This window comes from Mugil cephalus, chromosome 15 (genome assembly GCF_022458985.1).
Source record: "Mugil cephalus isolate CIBA_MC_2020 chromosome 15, CIBA_Mcephalus_1.1, whole genome shotgun sequence".
NCBI lineage: Eukaryota > Metazoa > Chordata > Actinopteri > Mugiliformes > Mugilidae > Mugil > Mugil cephalus.
Window position 1 is genome coordinate 3,524,417 of NC_061784.1, and position 22,581 is coordinate 3,546,997.

Consider the following 22,581-nt stretch of genomic DNA (forward strand, 5'->3'; position numbering starts at 1 on the left):
AATTTTTGACAGTGATCATGTGTTAAAAAGGCCTTATTAAAATGACACTTGCTACGTTAGAGGCTAGAATGGACACCCACAACTTAAATACACCCACAAAAGGCAGCTTGGCTGAAATGATCACTTATATAGTATTTTTACACACTATATTAACTATTTCATAACCTTGTCCTTACATGAAGGGCATTGTGTATTTCAAGGACGTTTCTAAAGTTAAGTCTTGTTTAAAAGAATGCCTTGTTATACACGTTGTCTTATAGAGCACTGATTCTCAACCGAGGGTCCCCACACCCCTGGTGGTCTGTGGTGTAATTGCAAGGGGTCAGTGAAAATAAAATCCTTTTAAAAAGATCATATGACATTTATAGAAATAGAATTATTTTACCTGAACGTGACAGACCTTTATCGACGTAAACTACAGAGGGTAACAGGACTTTTCCTTCTAATTACATCTGTTTCACAAGTGTAATTTATCATATGCCGGGTTGCATTGTTATAAGTTACTGCATGATACAGTTAATACAAACTTATCACGATCTGCATCCATTTCAAGTTTTGAGGCCCCTACTGTTTCAGTGGGCACGCACCATTCGTTTCTTAATAATGCTATTATTGTGAAACATCTACATGGAGGTGTAATGGGAAACTCATTAATGTGCATGTTCAGGTTAGCGCTTAAAATTAAGCTAAGCTAATTTTTTGATCTACCCTGAGAATGAGGGAGTCCTCAGAGTAGATCAAAAATATGCACGGGACACAGGACCCCAAAAGGGTTGAGAACCACTGCTATAGAGAATATCTGTGCCAACCTAGACAAAGGGAAGGGTGTCTGCGGGTAACCAAAGGTCAGAGAACTTACAAGGATTCATTGTTGGGCGCGTTGAATGTCTGCGGGTGACTGACAGACCAACGTTACCATATATACATCCACAATTCACATGGCTGAACGATGGTAAACGTTAATCATTTGATCAAGCATAAAGGAGTCGTCTCAGGTCTCCGGTTGACCCTGCCTGCAGGTTTTGCCTTTGAGCACAAGAACATTTCACTCTGCTGCTCCATGTTAGTTCCACCCTGACGGAACCCGTAGACAAAATAATATCTAAAGGATGCCAAGATTATCTAATCTACTGATGCAATACAGGTGAATATATTGATTATTGTGCGGTGTCTCAAGAATGTAAATAAAGAATAAACCTTTCCTGTTCTACACATATCACAGGGCCTCTAAGGGAACAGAGCTCTCTTAAAACCGATCCTACTGCAGGCCTGATCCTGGCCATTTCTCCTGACTCCATTTTCTAAAACTCAGCCCTTATCTCACATTAGCAGACACTAGGTCTCCCTATAGCCCGGACCTCTGCCTGAGCCTAAGGTTCTGTGGCCAGGCTGTTTCTCTCATCTGCATCTCCCGATATTCAAGATGAGGATCAATCGTTAATTAAAAAAATGTATAATAACTAAGAGAGGATCGAAAATGTCAATGCTCACTTTTAATCAATGAAGACTTCCCTTAAAACTGAGTTCATGTCTCTTCTCTTGAGTTGTATCATTTCAAATAATGCATAATTTGCAAATAGTTTGATCTTGTTTAAGTGTCAGTGTCCCACCTTTAAATATGTTCTATAGGTACAACACACAATCTCCATTTGTAGGGACAAATAAATGTAGATGGCCTCATAAAAACTCACTCTGGATCGAAAAGCTACAGAAATAGTGGTAAACAGTCCAGTATTAGTAAGGAGTCTATCCCATCTATGTGATTGACTGGAGCGACCTGAAGGAATGAAACCACGCCAACTTTTTTTAGTATCCCTTTTATGATACGAGCATAACACTTCGTTTTTCTTTTTATTACTTCTCCTTCCGCTTATCACAGATTCTGTTACTACCTAACTTTTATGTTCTTCCTTCTTTTTCATCATAAAACCCTGCACCTGCCTTTAAAGGGGCCTTGTGAAATAAATGACTGTTTGTGGTTGTGCACCACTTAATTAACAGTTTTGAAGTGACAAAATGGAATATTGCATTGGACGTTGACTTGCTTTTCCACAATTACAAGAGGCCTCAATGTCAACGCATTTGATCGGTCGTCTCTCTTCTCTTGACAACTGGCGAGGTTTTCTTCACAGCTCGTCAACAATCTTGACGTCCAACAGGGGACAGCAGTGGCAGATTGTACTTTACTGTTCACTGGTCTGAATCTCAGTCAGATGTAAAGTCCTCTGGGCTTCACTCCAGCTCTTCAAGCGTCTGATTAAAGCTGCCAGGCTTCTCTGTCATCCGTCTCCTGTGGCCTTCATCATCTGGGCTTTCAAGCTCCATTTGCATCAGAGAGTGTGTCTGAGTGGTGGATGTTTGGATTTAGAAAGATGGCCTCAAATTACTTCCCCTGTGGATGGCTATCTACAAGAGGAGCTTAGACAGAAAACAGTCTCACGTCTAAACTGGAAATCTTAGACGAAAAGATCATTAAAACCACAAAGAAAAGATTACGATGTACTGTGTAGCTCAGTGTTGCACTTAATATGAAGCCAATGGTGTTGGAACACATAAATAATATACCACGAGAACGTGCTTTTTCTAGTCCAAGTGTTATCAGAAGAATATCACATTCGGCATCTCTGTAATCTTGGGTATCTATTGACATATTGGATGCAGGTGGGTGCAGGCAATGCAGAAGGGGAAGTGGTTAACTGCTTTTATTACTCAGTAAGATCAAAGCTTAGAGTCATAGCTGGGGCGGAGGGTTGGGCGGGTGGCTGAGTTGACCACAGCAGGGGGAAAAGGCCGAGGAGAGCCAGGCAGAGAGAGGTCCAGAGTCCTGGGAGCTGAGCTGTTGAGGGAATTTAATGAGGGTGGAGATCCACAAACAATGTGGTGAGGCATCCACTTGAAGCTGTCCAGATGAGTGCGGTGCCGTGCTGCTTGTGAGGTACTGCCCTGGTTTTTCGCCACACCTCTTTCCACTTCTGTTGTCATGCAAGAAAAAGAAAGGGAGAGAGTGTATTTGGACGATGAGGGAGTGGAGGTAAAATAATCCTACGTTTGTGTCACCCAAAGCATTAGTGAGAATGATGAGAAGTCATAGACGTTCCTAATGTGACCCAAATAGTTCATAAATGTTATTCATTAGCCAGTATAGGGTCTAACAGTGAGTTGAAAATCAGTCACCAGTCCATCATCTGATGATGACAAATGTCAAGGAGAGTATGTAAATCATTGTATCAAGCCTAGAAAAAAAGACAACATCGAACAACAGACTTCGACGTGAATAAACACGTGATTTGCATAGAACAACCTGTTGAACTGCCTCCGTGTTGTTTCTCACTATCCTCCCGTGTAAGAGTTTTTCCCCAGGAGACTCCTCCTCAGTCCAAAGCCGACATCTGGGCTCTTATTCATTTGAAGATTTGCCCAACTTACCTCCTCCCATCCATCCTACCTGCCTACCTGCCTCCCGCAGGCGCTCAGTCCATCTGAAGATGAGGTAGACGTGTAGACGTGCGTGTGAGGAGAACACTCTTAAGCGGGAGGCTGCAACATCGGGACTTGTTACTGAGTGTTTGTTAAGGAGGCTTTGGGTGCAGTTTGGCTGTCATAACACCCAGTGAGCGGGTGTTGAGGATGGACTGGCCGGGAGAGTCCTGCTCTAGGTGCGCCTGTGTGAAGACACCTTAAAGATTTTGTTGAAGAGACCTGAGAAAACTAAAGGTAAGAAAAAAATCTATTACATTTCCATTCATTTTCTCCTGAATAAATTGTTATTAATATGTATTGCTAGTAAACAAAATAAGAAGTTGTGTTACAGGATTTAAAGAAATTGAATTTATATTATTTGCAGTTGAGAGTAAAAAGTTTATTTGTGTCTACTGAACTGAAACAGTTTAAGGATGAATTATAGGTTCTTGTTTGTTGGACCCAGCATCCATCGTGCAGTTATGACACATCCATTCCACACTTTGCTCTCAGTCAGCACGCCGGTCTCCTAAGTGATCCGGGTCCTGAGGGAGGGCAGCTGATTGGCTCACTGAGCCGAGGAGCTTGGGGCCGTGTGTGTGTGTGTGTGTTTTTGTTAATGATCCACCAATTAGTTACACAATGGTAACAGTCATCTAAACACCTCGTCAACTGTCTGCGCCGCAGGGTGGAAGAGCGATGCTGCCCCCCGTGCTTCTGGTTGGAAGTGGGTTTTAGGTGAACTTGAAATGAGTATTTTAAACACGAAAGCATTGTGTAAACTTTACCGAGTTGCTTCAGTCACCCCAGCAACCACCTGCAGTGCGATGGGCTAGTTGAGGGACTGTGGCAGACAGTCCCAGTCGTCCCCCATGTCCCCTGACTATAATCAGTCATACGCACCATAAACACATTCCTCTCTAGCCACACTGTCACTGCAGGAGGTGTACAGGAAAACATATCCAACACTGTCACAACATGGGCTAAAAGACTGCAAATGAGTTTTTAACATTAGTGTTTGCCCACACTGCCAGATCTGAAGATGACAGGTCAGGTGGCGCCTTCACCCCACAACCTGTCAGTGAAGACCACCTTGGAGGAGGAGGTTGAGAGGGCCGAGAGTATCCTCAGCAGGTGAAGGGAACCTCCTTTATGCTTCTCTGAGCTTTTTAAAAATAAGAATAATAATTTGAGAGAAGCTTTGTTGATGAAACTGCAAGATAATTAAGTGGGTTTTCACCCTTTCCTCCCAGGGTGCCGTCTGTCTGTGATGACACATGCTCAGAGCTGCAGAGAGTCGCCGCTCTTGACCCTCATGGAGGAAATTCGAGAAATTCTTTTCGGGTCGGAGCTATCTCAAGGTAAAGACTGTGATGACTAAGCTGTGGCACGTCAGCCTCCTTCGTAGAAGAACTGATTGGAGATGCTCAAACATTGTTGTGTCGCCCCTTTTACACATTTTTGAGGCAAAAGTGGTTTGGAATTTTTTAAACTTTTAAATAAATGTTTTGTTATTTTTAAGGTTACAGGCTGGTAATGGTGCTCATGTCAGTCACTTGAAAACACGATATGTAATAGAAGAATGAAAGCCTTCTTATGCTGATCATCTCTGAAGGGGCGGAATAATTCATCAAGTTTGAGCTGCAGTCTTCACTGAAGGCGTCTTAGATGAATGATATCTGTGACTCTGAAAACGTTTTTTTGGTCCTTGTGTGTGTCAGGATGGTGAACTTGGTGGTGAGACTGAGGGAATGGGCACACAGGAGTCTGTTGGAGGAGGAGGAGCGTCCGGACTCTTTCCTGGAACGCTTTCGTGGCCCTGAGCTGAGAACAGCTCCCAGTCGCATCAGCAACACGCAACCGGACGCCAATGGCGACAATGCCAAAGGGATTTTCAAGTATGACTGGCTGCCACCCTGAACATTACCATGCATTTTGAGTTCAGAAACAAGACGCATTTAGTGAAACATAACATAAAGGCTTTGTTTAGACCCTTTATGCTTCGGGACAAAAGTGAAATGTACCATTAGGTCACGAATACACCAGAGATCAATCAAAATATTTAATTCTGAGTTCTTTGTCTGTGTTTCGTCATCATACTTTATACTATGAGGTGTTTTTTGCTTTGTTATATAAAAGAAAAGTTACTTTAGAGATGACACAAAAACACACAACTACCACAAAGTACTACTCTCAACAAAAACTGTTCAAATGTAATATTAGTTGTTTTGTTACATATTTTTTTAAATCTTCTTTGCTTCTAAGTGTATTCTTCGCACTGTCCTGATGCTTGCAGGAAAAAATGGAATTTGTTCGTTGTGTCCCCATCCGATAACGCATACTACCGCTGGTTATTTGTCATCGCCACAGCAGTGCTCTACAACTGGTTCCTGGTTGTCGCAAGGTAATAACACCCCACTCTTTCTCCGTGTTTTCTGCTGACACCCTGCAGCCTCCAGAGATGGCTGATAGGTGTAGTGAGCAGGTGTCCTGCTCGCTGCTTAGACTGTGGCACTAAATCATTCTGCTTTTCACATTCACAGGGCATGCTTTGACAAGTTACAGGTGGAAAATTACATCTGCTGGCTGGTATTGGACTACCTCTCCGACACTGTGTACATAATGGACACTTGCGTCCGACTTCGGACAGGTAACCTATTACGAAATATTGCTCCTGGCTTTATCAGAGAGTTTCATTTTTCAAATTATTTTGATGCATATGTTATTGTTTGTAGAAAGAATGCTACCGTCAATGTCCCTTTCAGTCCACTATCAACTGCTTCAATGTGACCGCAACACAGTGTGGTATCATTTTAGGTTTATACCCTTGATTTAACATAATGTTAGTCTGTGAAGTTTATCAAAACAGGTCCAACTCCCTTTGTGCTTCACTGAATGGTGCTGAAGGTGCACTGTGTAGGAGCTAGTGGTATCTAGTGGTGATGTGTTTCATCGTGACTGTGATGTCACCCATTCTTCCTGATTAGCACAGATCTTAGCTAGTTCAAAAATGTGGAAAGGGGAAGCTGAGGCCTCAAAGTGGCCATGGCGATAATTACGCATAATTTCAGGAAGTGTTAGGAAAATGACTCCATGTAGAGTTGTCATGAAATGAGCAAGAGAGACGCAATTGGTGATCCTAGATCTTCATGCTAGTAAAGTGTCCAAACCAACTGTATAGTTGGGGATTTTGGCATTACCTGTGGGAATTGTCTAGTGTTTGGAGCCAAGCATTCAAGGAACTGCAGTTTCTGGGAATTTCCCATTATTGTCATTTTTCAGTCAGTAAGTCGCCGCTTGATTGCAACCAACTGAATATCCATCACTTCGCTAACATGATACAGGTGGCCTAATAGTATAAAACTGTATCAAGAATCAAGAATCAAGAATCAAGAATCTTTATTGTCATTATGCAAGGCACAACGAAATTCTGTTCAGCAGCTCTTGGTATAAATGTACAGACCTGAGATATATAAATAATATAAATATAGAATAGGAAATATAAAATAGAATAACAAGTTAAAATAAAAAATAGAATTTAAGAATAAAATAAGATGAGATGAGAGGTAGTAGTGCAATCAAGGATATTTAAAGTGACCAGTATGAATATTGCATGTATAGCAGCATGTTTAGACAAGGTGCAGTGCAGTATCAGAGTCTATCTGGCATCTGCAGGGGTTTAATGCTCAGTCTCTGGATGGGGGGGTATGTGAGGAGATGGGGTGATGGATTTCACAGCTCTGGGGAAGAAGCTGTGTCTCAGTCTGTTTGTGTTGGTCTTTATATTCCTGAACCTCTTCCTGGAGGGAAGAGGCACAAACAGTTCGTGGCCTGGGTGGGTGGGGTCTGCAGCTATACGGCCAGCCCTCCTTTGGACCCGGCTGTCATATATTGAGTCCAGGTGTGGGAGAGGACTCCCAACAATCCCCTGTGCGGTTTTCACCACCCGGGCCAAGTCCTTCCTGTCCTGTACAGTGCAGCTCCCATACCACACTGTTGCACTCAGACAGAGGATGCTCTCTATTGTGGCTCTGTAGAAGTTTGTCAGAAGCTGAGAGGAGAGTCCAGTCCTTTTCAGCTTCCTGAGGAAGAAGAGCCTTTGTTGGGCCTTCTTTACCAGGTGAGATGTATGCGTGGACCAAGTGAGGTCAGATGTGATGTGGATGCCAAGGAACTTGATGTTGTCCACCCGCTCCACCTCCTCCCCATGAATGAGGAGAGGGGTGTGTTCCTTCCTCCTGGATCTCCTGAAGTCCACGATGACCTCCTTAGTCTTGCTGGTGTTCAGGACAAGGTTGTTGTCTGAACACCATCCTGTCAGGTGCTGGATCTCCTCTCTGTAGTGAGTCTCGTCGTTGTCCGATATGAGACCACTACGGTGGTGTCATCTGCAAACTTCACAACCATGTTTGTGGGGTGAACGGCAGTGCAGTCATGTGTGAAGAGGGTGAAGAGGGCCGGGCTGAGCACACATCCCTGCGGTGTCCCTGTGCTCAGGACCAGTGTAGATGATGTACGGTCCCCAATTCTCACCACTTGTGGCCTGTGGGTGAGAAAGTCTCTAATCCATGAGCACAGAGAGGCAGACAGTCCAAGGTTGTGGAGTTTCAGCGTCAGCTTGTCTGGGATCACAGTGTTGAAAGCTGAGCTGAAATCCACAAATAACATCCTGACATAGGTGTTAGGATGCTCCAGGTGAGTCAGGGCCGTGTGCAGTGCTAATGAGACTGCTGTATCTGTATCTGTACTCTATTAACAATAGAGATGTTGTGTATCATAAATTGATCTTCAAAAGATTTATACCTAGATATTTACAGAGCTAGCATACATATGTAGCATTGGTTAGTTGGGTCGTTCACAAATTAATTTCTGTTCAATTTTAGTTAAATAGTGTCAGTAACAACACAAACTGTCTCACGACGCTTTGCAAAACCCAGCCTGAAACCCCCCAAAGAAAGGTTAGTTGGACATTAGGTCAAACCCTGTCTGTTCACAAGTAGGTGGTAGTTTTGTCTGTTGTTTGGCACTGGGCTTGTAGCACACAGTAAACATACTGGTAGGTTCAAGAAAACAACGGCTGAAGACAATAGGGAGTAGTATTAACAAAATTCTTGTGATAAATCATCCAGAAGTTGTGAGAACAATACCGCCAGGCAACTGTGTCTGAAAGCCATGAAGGCTAAGAGGCTCAGCAAGCTAATCTCTAGGTAACTTAAGACATAATGATAAGATGAGGCCATTTGGAATATCAACCTTTTTCTTAGTCATATTATCAAATTACAAAGATAGTTCCATTACGGTACTTTAACTTAACGTCTATCTCATCATTTCAAGTGTCTGCAAACCATGTCACCATGTGAGTACTGCAAGGGGAGACTATTCATACAGTCTCTCCTCATGAACATGGTTAACCACATTTGAAGCCAGCATTTATAAGAACTGTGAAGAAACTGAGGGGGAAAAGTAATGATCCTCCAAAAGTACATCCAAAAGGCGGAAAGAAGGACACCCGGACTAGAGTATTGTGAAGATGTTTTGCCACTCTTCCAAGTAGCTTGTTTAGTTCTAAAACACTGGTGAAACTGGTGGCGAGACTCAGGGAATGGGCACACAGGAAGGCCCAACACATAGGCAGTTGTTGCTCTTGTTTCAGATTTCTTTTGGATAAACCATGACTTTGATGAACCCTTCCAGACACCTGAGACTAAAGCTCAGCTGAATTTGAACTCTCTTTACATTGTTTCAGGGTTCCTGGAGCAAGGTTTGCTGGTGAAGGACCACGCCAAGCTGAGAGACAGCTATGTCCGAACTTTGCAGTTTAAGCTGGACGTGGTGTCCATCCTGCCCACGGACCTGGCCTACATATCCACCGGCATCCACACACCACAGCTCAGATTCAACCGTCTGCTACGCTTCCCACGCATGTTTGAATTCTTTGACCGCACAGAGACACGTACCAACTACCCCAATATTTTCCGCATTTGCAACTTGGTTCTTTACATCCTGGTCATTATTCACTGGAATGCCTGCATCTACTATGCTATATCTAAGTCGTTGGGATTTGGTTCGGACACTTGGGTGTTCCCGAATACTTCCAAACCTGAGTTTTCCACCTTGACTCGGAGTTATGTCTACTGTTTGTATTGGTCGACTCTTACTCTCACCACTATTGGAGAGATGCCTGCGCCAGTGCGTGATGAAGAGTACCTATTTGTGGTCTTTGACTTTCTTGTTGGAGTGCTGATCTTTGCCACAATTGTGGGAAACGTTGGCTCTATGATTGCCAACATGAATGCCACCCGTGCTGAGTTTCAAGCGCGAATTGATGCCATCAAACACTACATGCATTTTCGCAAAGTGAGCAGAGAACTGGAGACACGTGTCATTAAATGGTTTGACTACCTCTGGACCAACAAGAAAGCAGCGGACGAGCAGGAGGTACTAAAGAACTTGCCAAACAAGCTGCGGGCTGAGATTGCGATCAATGTCCACCTGGAGACCCTGAAGAAAGTACGCATTTTTCAAGACTGTGAAGCAGGACTGCTGGTCGAGCTTGTGCTCAAGCTATGCCCTCAGGTCTATAGTCCAGGTGACTACATCTGCAGAAAAGGGGATATCGGTAAGGAGATGTATATCATTAAAGAGGGGAAGCTGGCTGTGGTGGCTGATGATGGGGTCACACAGTACGCTCTCCTCACCGCCGGCAGCTGCTTTGGAGAAATCAGCATTTTGAATATTAAAGGTAGTAAAATGGGAAACCGCCGGACAGCGAACATTCGCAGCTTGGGGTACTCTGACCTCTTCTGCCTCTCTAAGGATGACTTAATGGAAGCAGTGACCGAGTATCCAGATGCTAAGACTGTGCTAGAGGAGAGGGGCCGGGAGATCCTGATGAAGGAGGGTCTTCTAGATGAAAACGCAGAGAGCGGCGGTCTGCAGAAAGAGGACACAGATGAGAAGGTGGAGAGGCTAGAGTCCTCTCTGGACACCCTTCAAACTCGTTTTGCCCGTCTGCTCAACGAATACAAACACACTCAGCAACGGCTGAAGCAGCGCATCACTCTGCTGGAGCGGCAGCTGAATCAAACGGACTGTGGCGCAGAGGCAAGTGACGACATGGATGCAGGCGCAGAGATGACCAATGAAAGTGACTCTGCGCCTGTTGAACATACAGATGGGTCATCATGCCTGAGAAATGGACAAACAGAGGACAAAAAGAACCCAATATCAAAACATTAACCGTCTCACCCAGGACACTTTAGTTCTGTATCTCATTAAATACTTCAGACTCATTAAAAGTACAGAAATCTTATGACACCTTTCCACGTACTGTAAAGGAGTGTCTGCATGTCAATAAACAAGAGAAAGTGCACAACACTGTTATGACCTTGGAGCCTTTGAGTTCTTTGCTATGCCAAAACCAGTGCGTTTGATGTGAGCCAGCAAAAATAATAGTACATTAAAAACTAGTAATTAATGTAAGGCTGGGCTCAGGATAAGTGAACGCTTTCAGAATAAAAAGGATCTGAAAGCATGTGCACATCACAGTTTTTGGGCCACCTGTTAACCTTGTGTCTGCTTGCATCAGCGTAGGGATTCAGTTCTCTCAACATGTCGTATATTATGCTCTGGCTCTGTACACCTTGTCTCTCACTCCCCCTGGGAAAGACAGTCCAAGGAGAGATGGGTGAAGGTGATTTGTTCACATACACAAACACAATAATTTTCCAGTGTCCTCATTTTCCAGAGTCCAGGAAGTGGAAGTGAAGCATTTTTTTTTTCCGCTTCAGCTTTTGTGGAACATTTAATTAGGGTCTTTCTGTAAAATTGACTTTTAGACTTGGTGAAGTGACACACTCAAATTTTCCAGTTCTAAACGAGCTGAGTTTTCTACAGTTTTCACATGCTACTAAAACTTTTCAGTCTTGTATTAAATTTTTGCCAGCAGCTTCCTCTGTCTGCACTGAGTTACTCCCATTTATTTTATGCAAACTCACTCCCCGAGGAGCAGGACTGGGGATTTTCCAGTTATTCAGCCTCTGCATTCCAGGATACAAGTCAGCCACATGAGCAGTGATGATAAGCGCAGCTGGAACAATGCCTCTGCAGCAGAGCTGGCTACAATAAAGAGGAGGTAATGGGTGCATATCCCCTGCAGCCCCTGAAGGAGTGGGTATCAAGTGCCATGAACAAATCTCTAGTTACCTACCTAGACTGCTTTCTCTCTATTGTATCACAGCCGCTTCAAAAGCAAACCTAAATTGTCAGCTCTGTAAGTGTATCTCAACATCAGCATAAAAATATATAGCCTAAATAAGAGGATAAATCTATACATGGGCTAGAGAAACTAACAAGAGGGGACCTAACTGAATTATACAGTATATCATTAAAATTAGGTTGGAACAATAGTATTCTGCAATGTTCACTTGATAGCTGCTTCTCTTTTGAATTAAACCATGAAAGAATGCTAATACGACATGCCACTTTAGTCTGCCCGTGCTCATTATATTTTTGAATATACACCAAGCATCCATAATATAAAAGCCACTGAAAGGTGAAGTGAATATACCAGCATCTACGGCTGAAGACATCTATAATGGACATGTTAGCATTAGACCTGGACCCAGAAGCAATGGAAGAAGAAGGTGGTCTGGTTTAGTGAGACATGTTTCCTTTTACATCACGTAAATGCATGTGTGCTGCTTACCTGAGGAAGACACGGATGCATTACGGAAAGAAGTCAGGTCGGTGGAAGCAGTGTTATGCATTAGGTAACGTTCTTTTTGGAGACCTCGGGTCCTAACATTAACAAGTCGAGGTGGACTGGACAAACAATGCCAACTCATGGAGGCCCCACTCACAATTTACAGGACCTGAAAAGATCTGCTGCTAATTAGAAGCAAATGTGAATAGATGGCCCTTTGTAATGACTAACTTGTAGTAATTAAATGTTATCAATTCAATTAGTCTGTGTGCTAAAGGAAAGCAGTTCTTCACCTTAACATAAAAGGCACAGTGTTTCACAGGTTATCCAGGGTGATATGTAACAGAACTTTTAGATGCCGGTTTCAACAAATATGTACAGTATGTAATTTTAAAGATTTGGTTTTGATAATTATTGCTAAATATACTTTTTCAACCAACTTCATATAGACGGTACATTGTCAAAACAACCACATTAAAGCTCAGTAACTAACTTTTAACCGAATCTCACTAAGCACATGAAGCTAGTTGTCATAGAGATGGCTCTGTTGACACGTGAGCCTCAGTTATTTAATCTCCAGCACTCTAAAACTGGATCTTCTGCATCGGCTTGTAAGTAAATATGGCAGACTCGTTGTTAGGCCTCACCACACAGAAACATGGACCTTCCCATTACACCTTATTAAGAAACAGCTTGTTCTCAACTGCCCTGGAGGTTCCTTTTTCTATTTTATTTCAAATTAAATGTCTGAGAACTGGAAATGCAGACACTATGTGCAGCCTTTTATATAGAAGCAAGTGAAAAGGTATAGTTGGTTTGGACAGTGTCGTTTAAATCTGATCAAGCCACGCCTACATAGTTTTGAGTTACACTCGTTTTGAATCATGATATAGTTTATAATGTTTGTTAGGAATTTAAATGTCACCAATACAGCTGTTTGTCAACTCTACAGAAATGAAGTGATTGAGCTGGGCTGGTAACATGATGTCCCATCTGACTGTTCACTGCTGTCATCTTTTTCAACAGGTGCACCATGTGTCACGTGAACAGGACAACTGGTGCCAAGTGTCGAGTGAGCCTTTATGCAAGGGGTGAAGAACAAGACGCTTTTAAAGAAAATGAATGTGACCCACTGTGCTAATCTATGACATTTATGCAATTTCAAGGTTTAAAAAGAAGAAAAACACTTCACATATGTTTTTGAATATAACTATATTGTTTGTAACAGCTTACAAACCTCATTTGAGAATCAAACAGTATCTTCTGCTCGTCATCAAAGTAAACTCTTAAACTCTTAAATGTGTAAAGTTAGAACAAATATTGAAACAGACTGTATCGCTCATCATGATACTTATAATCACTGTAGAAATTAGACCAAAAGAAAATATGATTTCTCCTGTAATAACGGTGATTGAATGTGAAGATACAGAGGAAACAGTGCACGGCGGAGCTGGGGCACCGCAACATGCCGGCCTGCGGTCTGTGTACTGATTGGCTGAGAGAATCCGCAGGGACACATGCGTGGGCTAGCGCATTCGCATGTGGAGGCTGTGCTTGGGTCCATCCACCCGCTCCAACTTCTCAAAGTGTTTCCTAGCATTGCGGATATTGATGAGGGTGGCTGCAGATGCTGGGACAAAGAGACGTGGATAATTAATGCACTGATTTCTTTTCTTAACATCTGCTACAGAAACATGTTTGTCTTTAATACTTACGGATGGAGGGGTCCGACATGATGACCATGACATATGTGTTGGACGTGAAGACGTCAATGAAGGCCGCAAAGTTGGAGTTCCTTACTTCCATGCTCTGGAAAGAGGCTGCGAGTTTACTAGAATAAAAAAAGAAAAACAAAGGTTCATCATAGAAATTTACCAGATGGCGTGTGGCAAGATAATGATGTTTGTGCAGAGTGAACTCACCTACAGCTGAGTTTGAACTGTTTGATAATGTTACTGATCTTCTCGAACCTGTGAGCATCACGCTGCTCTTTGCACTGATAGTGTGAGATGACCTACATTTATAAAACAAAAATAACAAAACATGACTTCCAGGTCTATATGAGGACTTCCAGGTGCCTTGACAGAGAATGCAGTCGCTCTCACCAGGAAGGTGGCTCTCTCAAACAGAAGAACTTCATCTGCTTCTATGATCTGTGCAAAATTCCTCAGGTTTGTCTCCAGCTGCTGGACGTTTGGGATGAGCTGATACACTATGCTGGACCAGGCCTGCAGAGACATTTCAGATTGTTTCTTACCAAGTCAGCTTCAGCAGTTTATCGTTTAAAACTGAAGCAAGTCAAGTTCACAACCTTATACAGGGTTTCATCCCAGATCGATGTCCTGAAGCATGTACAAGCCAAAGGCCTGGACAGTCTCTTCAGGTCTTCTTCACGCTCCTTAAAGATCTTTAAATGCAGAAAAACAAGTCCAATAAAATGCAATGAACAGAGGTTGATTTTTTTTTTGTTTTTTTTTTATGTTTATGTATTTCAATTCTACAATCCTTTTTTATTTGTTTTAGTTATTTGTGCAGGTACTATTTTGGCTTGGGTATTGCTAAAATAATTTAGCATTTAATTTATGATTTTGTACCGTTGACAGCAGGTAAAATATCATCACGTAATTTAATGAGGCAAAATGTTTGTGAAACTAATTATTAATTAACAGTGGAATGATTTATGAAGGTGTTTTTATGAAACAACAGTGTGTACACTCTTCAGGCAGTTTTTGACATTTCAAGTTTGTGCGGAGATAAAAAAAAGACCTTTCTTTTAGTCTATAGTCTAAAATGAAAATGAGAACGTTGATGAGAGACTTAATTTTCTTTCTACTAACTAACATCAAAATAAAAGTGCAACAAATGAAAAATAAAAAGTATTTTCTGTTGATGAAACAGAAAGTAACACAGCGCTCTCACTGGCGTGGATTACAACAGCCTTGGGGATATTAAACATATAAGTTTCTGACATTTCTTGTGGAAAAAAACCTTGTTCGTCTTCTCATTGGGAAGACAAATGTACAGAGGCAAAGTCAGGTAAGTTGTGTCATAAAATCTAAAATTACAACTAAATTTTGTTCCAAAGTTATATCTGTGCTGTTTTTTGACCAACAGAAAGTTTTTCAATGACTACTGTAAACAACGTCTTCTTTGTCTTTGTCTTCACCTTCTTCTTCTTCACCTACAAAAACTTCTAGTTTTATATGAATCGAATTTAGGCTGGTTTCTCATTTAGTTCTCTCAGTTTTATTTTTTCATATATTTAGGAGCAAAAGGCAAATTTACATTTTTTTGTTTTTGTCTTTTAGATTAAAAATCAAACAGGCTCCTATTTCTTTATTTTAGAGTCTAAAACCAAATTTGAATAACCAAAAACTACGTGAACAGTACACACTTGTCTGTCTTGACTGAAGAGGAAACATATATGTGTCGGCGAGAGCAGGACAGCAGGACAGCAGTACAGATGATGCGTGAAACATGAGGTAAGGCTCACCAAATCTCTCTGGTCTTCCTGCACCAGGTCCATTTTGTGAACGAGACAGAACACTTTGGCATCGGGGGAGTTCTGAAGGATAGCTTCCAGACATGACTGGTAGTAGTGCATGTCTTTCTCCAGCTCACGACTCTCAACATCAAACACGTATATAAGAACTTCTACATTTCTGAAGATGTTGTCCCTCTGGCTGGTAAAGTAATTCTCCATGAACGTGTCCTGTCTGGTGTGTCAGAAAGCACAGAGTAGTATTTAATGGTAGGTTAATTATAGTGGACTGTCAAAGCTTGTACAAATGTGGGAAATAATTGACGAATGTGCTTTACCCTCCACAGTCCCACAGGTTTAGAACCAGATTGCCAAGAAAACGTACATGGGAGTGTTCCACATCAACTACATTAAATAAAAGAATAATGATTTTTAGAAATGAGGTTAAAAGATATACCCAGCATTGAGAACCTATCTTCGTACAGGACCACTCTTGATAATGATCACAATGATCTTACTTGTAGCTCCAAGGCGACGTGTGTCTCGAGCTATGTAGTTGGCAAAGATGATTGATCTCATACTGGTCTTTCCAGACCCACTTTTCCCCATCAATAGCACCTGAAAACATGCAGCAGATTAGATCATCACAGCAGAGATTAAAAAAATGCTGGGTGAGGTTACTGTTTCCAGTCTGTTTCGTTAACTAGAAAATCAATGTACCTCACCACTGTAGTGATGCTAATTAATGCGTGATTAGCTTTACCTTTTTCTTCATTGCTGTGCTTGACATCCCCCTCAGCAGACACGATGATGAGTATTTGTCTGAGCTGCAGGTCAGATGACTTCAGAGTGTGTCTGCTGCAACTCTCCTCTTCCTCTCCTGCTGCGGAGCGAACACAAATAATCTCACCTAGCTGTTTACTGAGCTCTAGTGAAACAGGAACCCAATGTGTAAGCAGAAGACATATTTTAACGCTTAAATGGGGCACAATCGCAGACATTTAGTCAGTTATTAACTTATTAGACACACGGGAATAAATATATATACCGTTAACTGCGTTAACTCTTTACCCTGTTCCGGATAAACACTAACGCTAATGCTAACATAGCTAGCACGAATGACACTCAACACAAACAGGTTAGCTTAGCTAAACCAAACAGCTAGCTAGCCCCGTTCAAATTCAGTTGCGTGTCGTCTACTTACCCCGAAAGTGTAGAACGGTTACTTATTTTCAAGTAACTTTAGACTATAGTTGTCATTTGTCTTCAAGAATACAGTTGTATACATTACTTGGTAAAGCAGGCAGTGAAGTCAGAGGATCAGCTGCTTCCTGTTTACGCCAAAAGTCACATGATAGTAAACCGTCCTTTTACCCCGAGTTATGTCTGACAGGCAGATTTTACTTGGTGACCGTGTTCTTTTCACACATAAGGACACGCTTGATTGTATATTTATATTACGCTCAGGTTGATAAAAATAGAGTTATAGGGTAGGACAGTGGATGAGTATGACTATTACAGCCTTGCAATGCTATTCTTGTAGCAGGAACTCGAATGCCTGACAGTCACGTCTCAGAGAATCAGAGAAACACATGTTCTTCTTTGTGTCAAAAATATTGATTTGCGTGTCAAAAATAGTTTTACCCCACTTGCTATTAAATTAAATTAGGAAATTGGATTATACATTACCACTACATGCGTATATCGAATTAGAGATGGAATATTTGCTTACATAGTATTATTTGAGGCTGGTGAATTAATTGTAATAATGTAACAATGAGAGTAATAATAAGAAAAAATGAGAAACGTGTACTGTTTTTACTGTTTCATATTTTAATTCATTTTAAAAGGTTATACAGGAAGCAATACTATGGTTGGATCTATCCTGTAGTTTCGACCAATTACTATAGCAATTAGTAGGTGTTTATTTATGTTTTCACTGATTACGAAAGATTACTGAGCTCTAGTTTCTTACCCTGATCAATTAACTAAAAGAACGATAAATATTTAATGTTATTTTGTTTTACGCTTCTTACTTTCCAGTTGCAACAGTTGATCAGTCTTTCCAGTGTTTCAAAATGAGTGTTATAATTTACTGTCACATCAGAACAAGATCAGTGGGCAACAAAAAGCCTATATGAAGAGAATCTAACTTCCAAAACAAAAGTTAGTTCTTTAGGGTTCACACTATGGAAACTAAATCTACTGAATGTGGCAGCATGTTGTATTTGACAATGCATTCATGATGACCTACACACAAAGTGTCTTGGTTGAGATCTCTCTGGATCAACAGTCCTTTTAAAGCATTGATGTCCTGGAGCCCATCATGTTGGATTTCTTCTCCTTGAATATTCAAAAGATATTAAAGGAATGTTTTCCTCCAGAAGCCCATTATACCAGGACAACAGAGCAGTTCATTTAGGCTACTTGTCTGCTATGAGTTGGAAGCAAATGAGAGCCTCCACTGGCATGACACGGGAATCCTCATTTAGAAATCAAACACAAAAGCAAGGAGACACTTCTCCCACACCTGAAATACTAGGTGTCATCTTTTAATTACATTTGGTGTTTATATTATGACCCTACGTTACTGGATACACTTGGTCTCAGTTAGTATTCCAGTTTCTCCTGAAGATCTGCAGTAGTTAATATTGGTATCTTGACAATGTTGATCAACCCTTGAGCTCCTTTTTACCTCTGGAATATGTCAATACTTGAACACAAAAAATGTTGGGACACTGAATTGATTTGTTTAACAAAGAGGAAGAAAGGTACAAGTATTATAAAATTTTATTGTTTACTTACATTTTAAACTTCAACCCCTTACCACATAATCAGATCAAAATGCTGAAGACGACTAGACAAACACTCGGTCCAGGTTCTTCAAACATATTGAGCAAATTAAATACAATAAATCAACACAAGAACTCACCAAAAAAGGGGCTCATTTTTTTTTCGCACTCTGATAGCAAGAAAAGAAAAATGCATATATGTTTTCTGCAGTCTTGAAGGTTTCAACAAAAACCTGCAATCTATCCACAAGCATATGAAATCAGCTGACTAACACAAGGTAATAGCGAGCACGCTTCATTCAGTTTCTTTCAGGAGTGACAAGAATTGTTCATCGGTAAATATATATATATTCAAGAAATATATGTTCATTTACCAGCAAATCTGTTTAGAAAAAGTTGTCAAAGAAATTATTCTAATCGCTGTAATGTTGTTACGTACACAGAACCAACAGGGGCAGTCGTACAGTAGCTCCTCCACAGACACACGTTAAAAGGAGAAAGGACAGGTTGTAAATAAAAGGTGTTGGGAGTAATATTCAGGTAGTGTACAGGCGTTTAGAGCTCAGCTTTCCAGTGCCAGTCCACTGCAGTTGTCCTTTACATTTGATCTCTGAGTTTGGCGAGTCTCTGGGACAGTTCATCCTTTGGACAAGACAGAGAGCAATGAGGAGGAGTCTTAGTTTGTTGCATACAACTTACATTCGCTTGACATTATCTATATTATAACAAGTGATCAGGGGTGTAGAATCTACAAAAGCGAGTTAAAAGCAACTGTACCTGTTCTGCAGAAGCCACGCTGGTACCCACTGATCCTGTCTGTCCCTGAGGGAGCTCCATGTTCAGGTCCAACCTAAGCACCAAGCACACATTCAAATTTAGTGAATGAAATGAATGAAACGTGTTTTTAAGATACAATATTTAAAAACATTATCTATCTACACATATTTAATTGAATTCACAGAGAAAGTTGGTAAACAAAATGTAAACGTTACCCTGCTTCATCGGCCATTTCATGCAGCAACGACTCCACTTGATTCTGAAACACGTATAACACATTATTAGGTTAACACTCAAAGTCTGCCAGACAACAAGAAATAGTATGAGAATAAAGAAGACAGGGGTACCTGTGGTGTTGTGAGCGTTGTTGTGCTGCTCATGGTGTCCTCCATCTGGGCTGTCTGAACATCCAGAGTTTCAAACTGGTGTTCAAATTTATCCATGAGAGCTGAAATCTGCAAAAAGGAGATATTATTTTATTACATTGTTCTTACTAAAAGATGCATTATTGTCAGTTCACATGTAAGGCCCTCTACCTTTTCCAGATTCATACTCTTCAGAGTGGCATCCATGCCTTTCACCACTCCAGCCATAGATTTTGTGACCTGAGAAAAAAAACCACCACATCACTAAATTGCCAACAACAAGCTTTTGAATGTCTTCAACCTCTTCAGCTTGTATATTGGACCAGCAGCAGAACGATTCACACCTGGTTCATTGTAACTGCAGTCTGGACCCTCGCTGCCACTGCATCTACCCGAGCGCTCATCCTCAGGAAGTTCACAGATTGGTTCTTCTGTCTGATGGCATTCTCTGCATGGATCCTCGCAACTTCCATGTTCCCCTTCTGGATGGCCTGAAGATGACACAGAAACAGAGAGGATCAGGAACATCTTCACCAGCCAACAGCAGTCCGCAAACTTTCAAACAGCAATGGATACTTACCTTCTTGACTTTAGCCTTTTCTACTTTTTCCTCTTTGTCACATTTCTTGGAGTTTCTTTGGAGTTCTTTGGCAGCGAACTTTAGGTTGAAGAGATTTTCTGGGATTTGAAGTTAAAGACAAAACAATACCAACCAGCAAACATGACTATTTTTGTTACTTGGGTTGTTTAAGTGTAAGTTGCAAGAGGAATGGCAGTGGGAAGTCTTAACATTTAAGTAATAAACTTCTATGTAAATCGCTGCTTCTCATTTGTCACTTCAAATGCTGTCACGGCCACTTGATACCACTTAATAAAAAATAATATGTACTATTTAGTTATAAGTTTGCTAATCTTGATCTATCAATTTACATTACATTATGACAACCTACTTTTAATGTAAATCAGAGGTGCATTCAATATAAGCAGAAATATCAGAGATGCACTGATCCAATCCACCAGCCTGGTTTTGCAATTGCAGTGGACTACGTCCACATCTCCATAAAATTGTCTGCTATCAGTTACATGACAGCAATCTTTGGCCAACAACATCATTTCATATATTGATAGAAAGGTTTTTATTTAGGAATAAACAGGGAACTGAGATCAGACCTTGAGCTGAAGTATAGGATTTTCAGAAAATCTGCAAATAAATAAATTAAACTTGGGGACCCCAGACTCTCAGGGGGCTGCTTTGCTAAGTTATAAATACAGCATTGGGTGAATTTTCCTACTTTCTTAGTTAAACAGGTTTAAAGAAGGCAATAAACAGGTTCCCTAACCAATGATAATGGGATAATATTTGGTGGTTAAAGATGTATCTGAAGGGTATACACTCGCTTGTCTCATCTCCTACTACCGCTTATCCTCACTAGCGTCGAAGGAGTTGCTGGAGTCTATCCCAGCTGTCATTGGGTGAGAGGCAGAGTACACCTTGGACAGGTCGCCAGTCTGTCGCAGGGCTAACACAGAGACAAACAACCATTCACACTCGCACCTAGGGTCAATTTAGAGTCACCAATTAGCCTTTGGAGGTGGGAGGTACTCGTACCCCATTTAGCCTAGCCCACTGACATAACAAAATAACAGAAACGTGTCAGAATTCAATAAAACTTTAAACCACAAGCTCCAATATCAAAACACTGCTGAACCAACAGCTCTCTCAGTTACTTGAAATAAACGATGGGCATCTTAACCTTCATTAAAATCAGATTTACTGCACTGTTATGTTACAGTGAATACGTTTTGGTGTATTCAGTGTACCCAATGAACTTGAAAGTAAGGGTATGGCAGCTGTAAAAAACGAAATTGGACAGAAATGTTGCACTTTAGAAACAATGTCAGCAATACATAGTATGTCCACAAGAGAGCACTAACACGTTGATTTCCCACCTAGTGTTAAGCAGCCTGTTTACCGCTCATCATAGTCTCATTTCTTTAAAAGCTCAACTCAAATGGGTCAATATCAACATAACATAATTTTGAAAAACTGTATGAGACAGTTTATGATTATTGGATTGTTTTATCTGACAAATATTAATTGCAGTCCTGACCTAAACATCCTGTACTATCTGGATTTATTGTACATGTTAAATCGTAGGCATTTGTTTTGGTATTTAAAACTTAGTTGGTTTTAAATAGCATCTGTCAAGTCTTTAATTAGCAGCTATGCTGTTATGTAACAAGTACTTAGAGTCTCTAATATTTTACATATGTTTGTGTAGTTCCTGTAGATCTTCGTGGCGCTGTTTTAAGCGAAGTAAATGTTATTACTATAGCCGAATAGCCTGAACACTTAGTTACGATTAGATGATTAGTTTGATATTCGGAGTATGAGCTAACCCTCTGACTTAAGGTTCAATAGGGAGTCTGTTGTTGTACTACCAGACGTTAGCAGTGAAAGCTTTCAAGGCCTTTAGCCCTGTCCTGTCCCGCTTTGCGACGCCTAAATCAATTCGGACATGTTGAGGTTGTTAAATAACGTAGTATATATCGATATCTGACCCACTGGCAACGCTTTAGATGTCGGACACACACACACCTCGCCAGTCTCGTCATAAAGTATCATGCTATGTTCGCTCCTTTAGCCTCAGTGTTGACGTTACACCACACTCCCTTTCTCTCCCCTCTTGTAAAAGGATACTTTCCATGCTCGGCATCTTGACGCGACTCTTCTGGAATCCACAAAACACACGAAACGAATGCTATCAAAACGGCTTACTCAAAAAACGAGGCAAAAAAAACAAACAAACTCGTCGGTAAAACTTCAGCCGTTTGGGTTTCGGTCTTCGTCTCCTTCCGCACTTCCTGGTGTCTTACCAAAATATGAACGACGTCACCGTCACATGGTGACGGTATTCCATACAAACGTCACGAGGGACCTGCCCCCTCCTTCTCCCAAAACGTGAATGAAAATAGAAAAAAAAAACGTTAACCGTAAAATAC

At 41.2% G+C, this 22,581-nt stretch overlaps 3 protein-coding genes across 4 annotated transcripts; 1 reads left to right on the forward strand and 2 right to left on the reverse strand.

The window, feature by feature from the left end:
* The first annotated feature begins 3,468 nt into the window (after nucleotides 1–3,468).
* cnga2b (cyclic nucleotide gated channel subunit alpha 2b) lies at nucleotides 3,469–11,406 on the forward strand. Its single transcript, XM_047607906.1, has 7 exons — nucleotides 3,469–3,714; nucleotides 4,494–4,593; nucleotides 4,713–4,820; nucleotides 5,181–5,357; nucleotides 5,756–5,863; nucleotides 6,003–6,109; nucleotides 9,206–11,406. The coding sequence occupies exons 2-7, from the start codon at nucleotides 4,502–4,504 to the stop codon at nucleotides 10,696–10,698; spliced, it is 2,085 nt and encodes a 694-aa protein (XP_047463862.1). The 5' UTR covers nucleotides 3,469–3,714; nucleotides 4,494–4,501; the 3' UTR covers nucleotides 10,699–11,406.
* A 1,952-nt stretch (nucleotides 11,407–13,358) lies between these two features.
* Nucleotides 13,359–17,009, reverse strand: rraga (Ras-related GTP binding A). Of its 2 annotated transcripts, none has more exons than XM_047607907.1 (10): nucleotides 16,849–17,009; nucleotides 16,408–16,527; nucleotides 16,163–16,262; nucleotides 15,983–16,049; nucleotides 15,657–15,879; nucleotides 14,475–14,570; nucleotides 14,269–14,391; nucleotides 14,086–14,177; nucleotides 13,879–13,994; nucleotides 13,359–13,793 (listed from the first exon to the last, which is right to left on the reverse strand). In XM_047607907.1, the coding sequence occupies exons 2-10, from the start codon at nucleotides 16,432–16,434 to the stop codon at nucleotides 13,690–13,692; spliced, it is 948 nt and encodes a 315-aa protein (XP_047463863.1). In that variant the 5' UTR covers nucleotides 16,435–16,527; nucleotides 16,849–17,009; the 3' UTR covers nucleotides 13,359–13,689. The 2 variants fall into 2 exon arrangements, with proteins under 2 accessions (XP_047463863.1, XP_047463864.1); XM_047607908.1 differs by having other exon boundaries at nucleotides 16,408–16,524; nucleotides 16,849–16,994.
* A 1,407-nt stretch (nucleotides 17,010–18,416) lies between these two features.
* chmp1b (charged multivesicular body protein 1B) lies at nucleotides 18,417–22,455 on the reverse strand. Its single transcript, XM_047606355.1, has 8 exons — nucleotides 22,280–22,455; nucleotides 20,159–20,256; nucleotides 19,923–20,069; nucleotides 19,750–19,818; nucleotides 19,561–19,668; nucleotides 19,429–19,472; nucleotides 19,214–19,286; nucleotides 18,417–19,078 (listed from the first exon to the last, which is right to left on the reverse strand). Exons 1-8 carry the CDS (start codon nucleotides 22,293–22,295, stop codon nucleotides 19,034–19,036), a joined length of 600 nt encoding a protein of 199 aa, XP_047462311.1. The 5' UTR covers nucleotides 22,296–22,455; the 3' UTR covers nucleotides 18,417–19,033.
* Nucleotides 22,456–22,581: the final 126 nt, after the last annotated feature.

What these genes read in the sequence shown, in the direction of transcription:
- cnga2b (XM_047607906.1), top strand. Translation starts at nt 4,502, where the DNA reads ATGACAGGTCAGGTGGCGCCTTCACCCCACAACCTGTCAGTGAAGACC. An exon ending in GCCGAGAGTATCCTCAGCAG is followed by an intron (nt 4,594 to 4,712) that starts GTGAAGGGAACC and finishes CTTTCCTCCCAG; the next exon opens with GGTGCCGTCTGTCTGTGATG. An exon ending in AATGCCAAAGGGATTTTCAA is followed by an intron (nt 5,358 to 5,755) that starts GTATGACTGGCT and finishes TGATGCTTGCAG; the next exon opens with GAAAAAATGGAATTTGTTCG.
- rraga (XM_047607907.1), bottom strand. Translation starts at nt 16,434, where the DNA reads ATGTCAAGCACAGCAATGAAGAAAAAG. An exon ending in ACGTCGCCTTGGAGCTACAA is followed by an intron (nt 16,050 to 16,162) that starts GTAAGATCATTG and finishes TATTTAATGTAG; the next exon opens with TTGATGTGGAACACTCCCAT. An exon ending in TTGAGAGAGCCACCTTCCTG is followed by an intron (nt 14,178 to 14,268) that starts GTGAGAGCGACT and finishes TTATAAATGTAG; the next exon opens with GTCATCTCACACTATCAGTG.
- chmp1b (XM_047606355.1), bottom strand. An exon ending in AGAGTATGAATCTGGAAAAG is followed by an intron (nt 19,669 to 19,749) that starts GTAGAGGGCCTT and finishes TCCTTTTTGCAG; the next exon opens with ATTTCAGCTCTCATGGATAA. An exon ending in CAACGCTCACAACACCACAG is followed by an intron (nt 19,473 to 19,560) that starts GTACCCCTGTCT and finishes TACGTGTTTCAG; the next exon opens with AATCAAGTGGAGTCGTTGCT.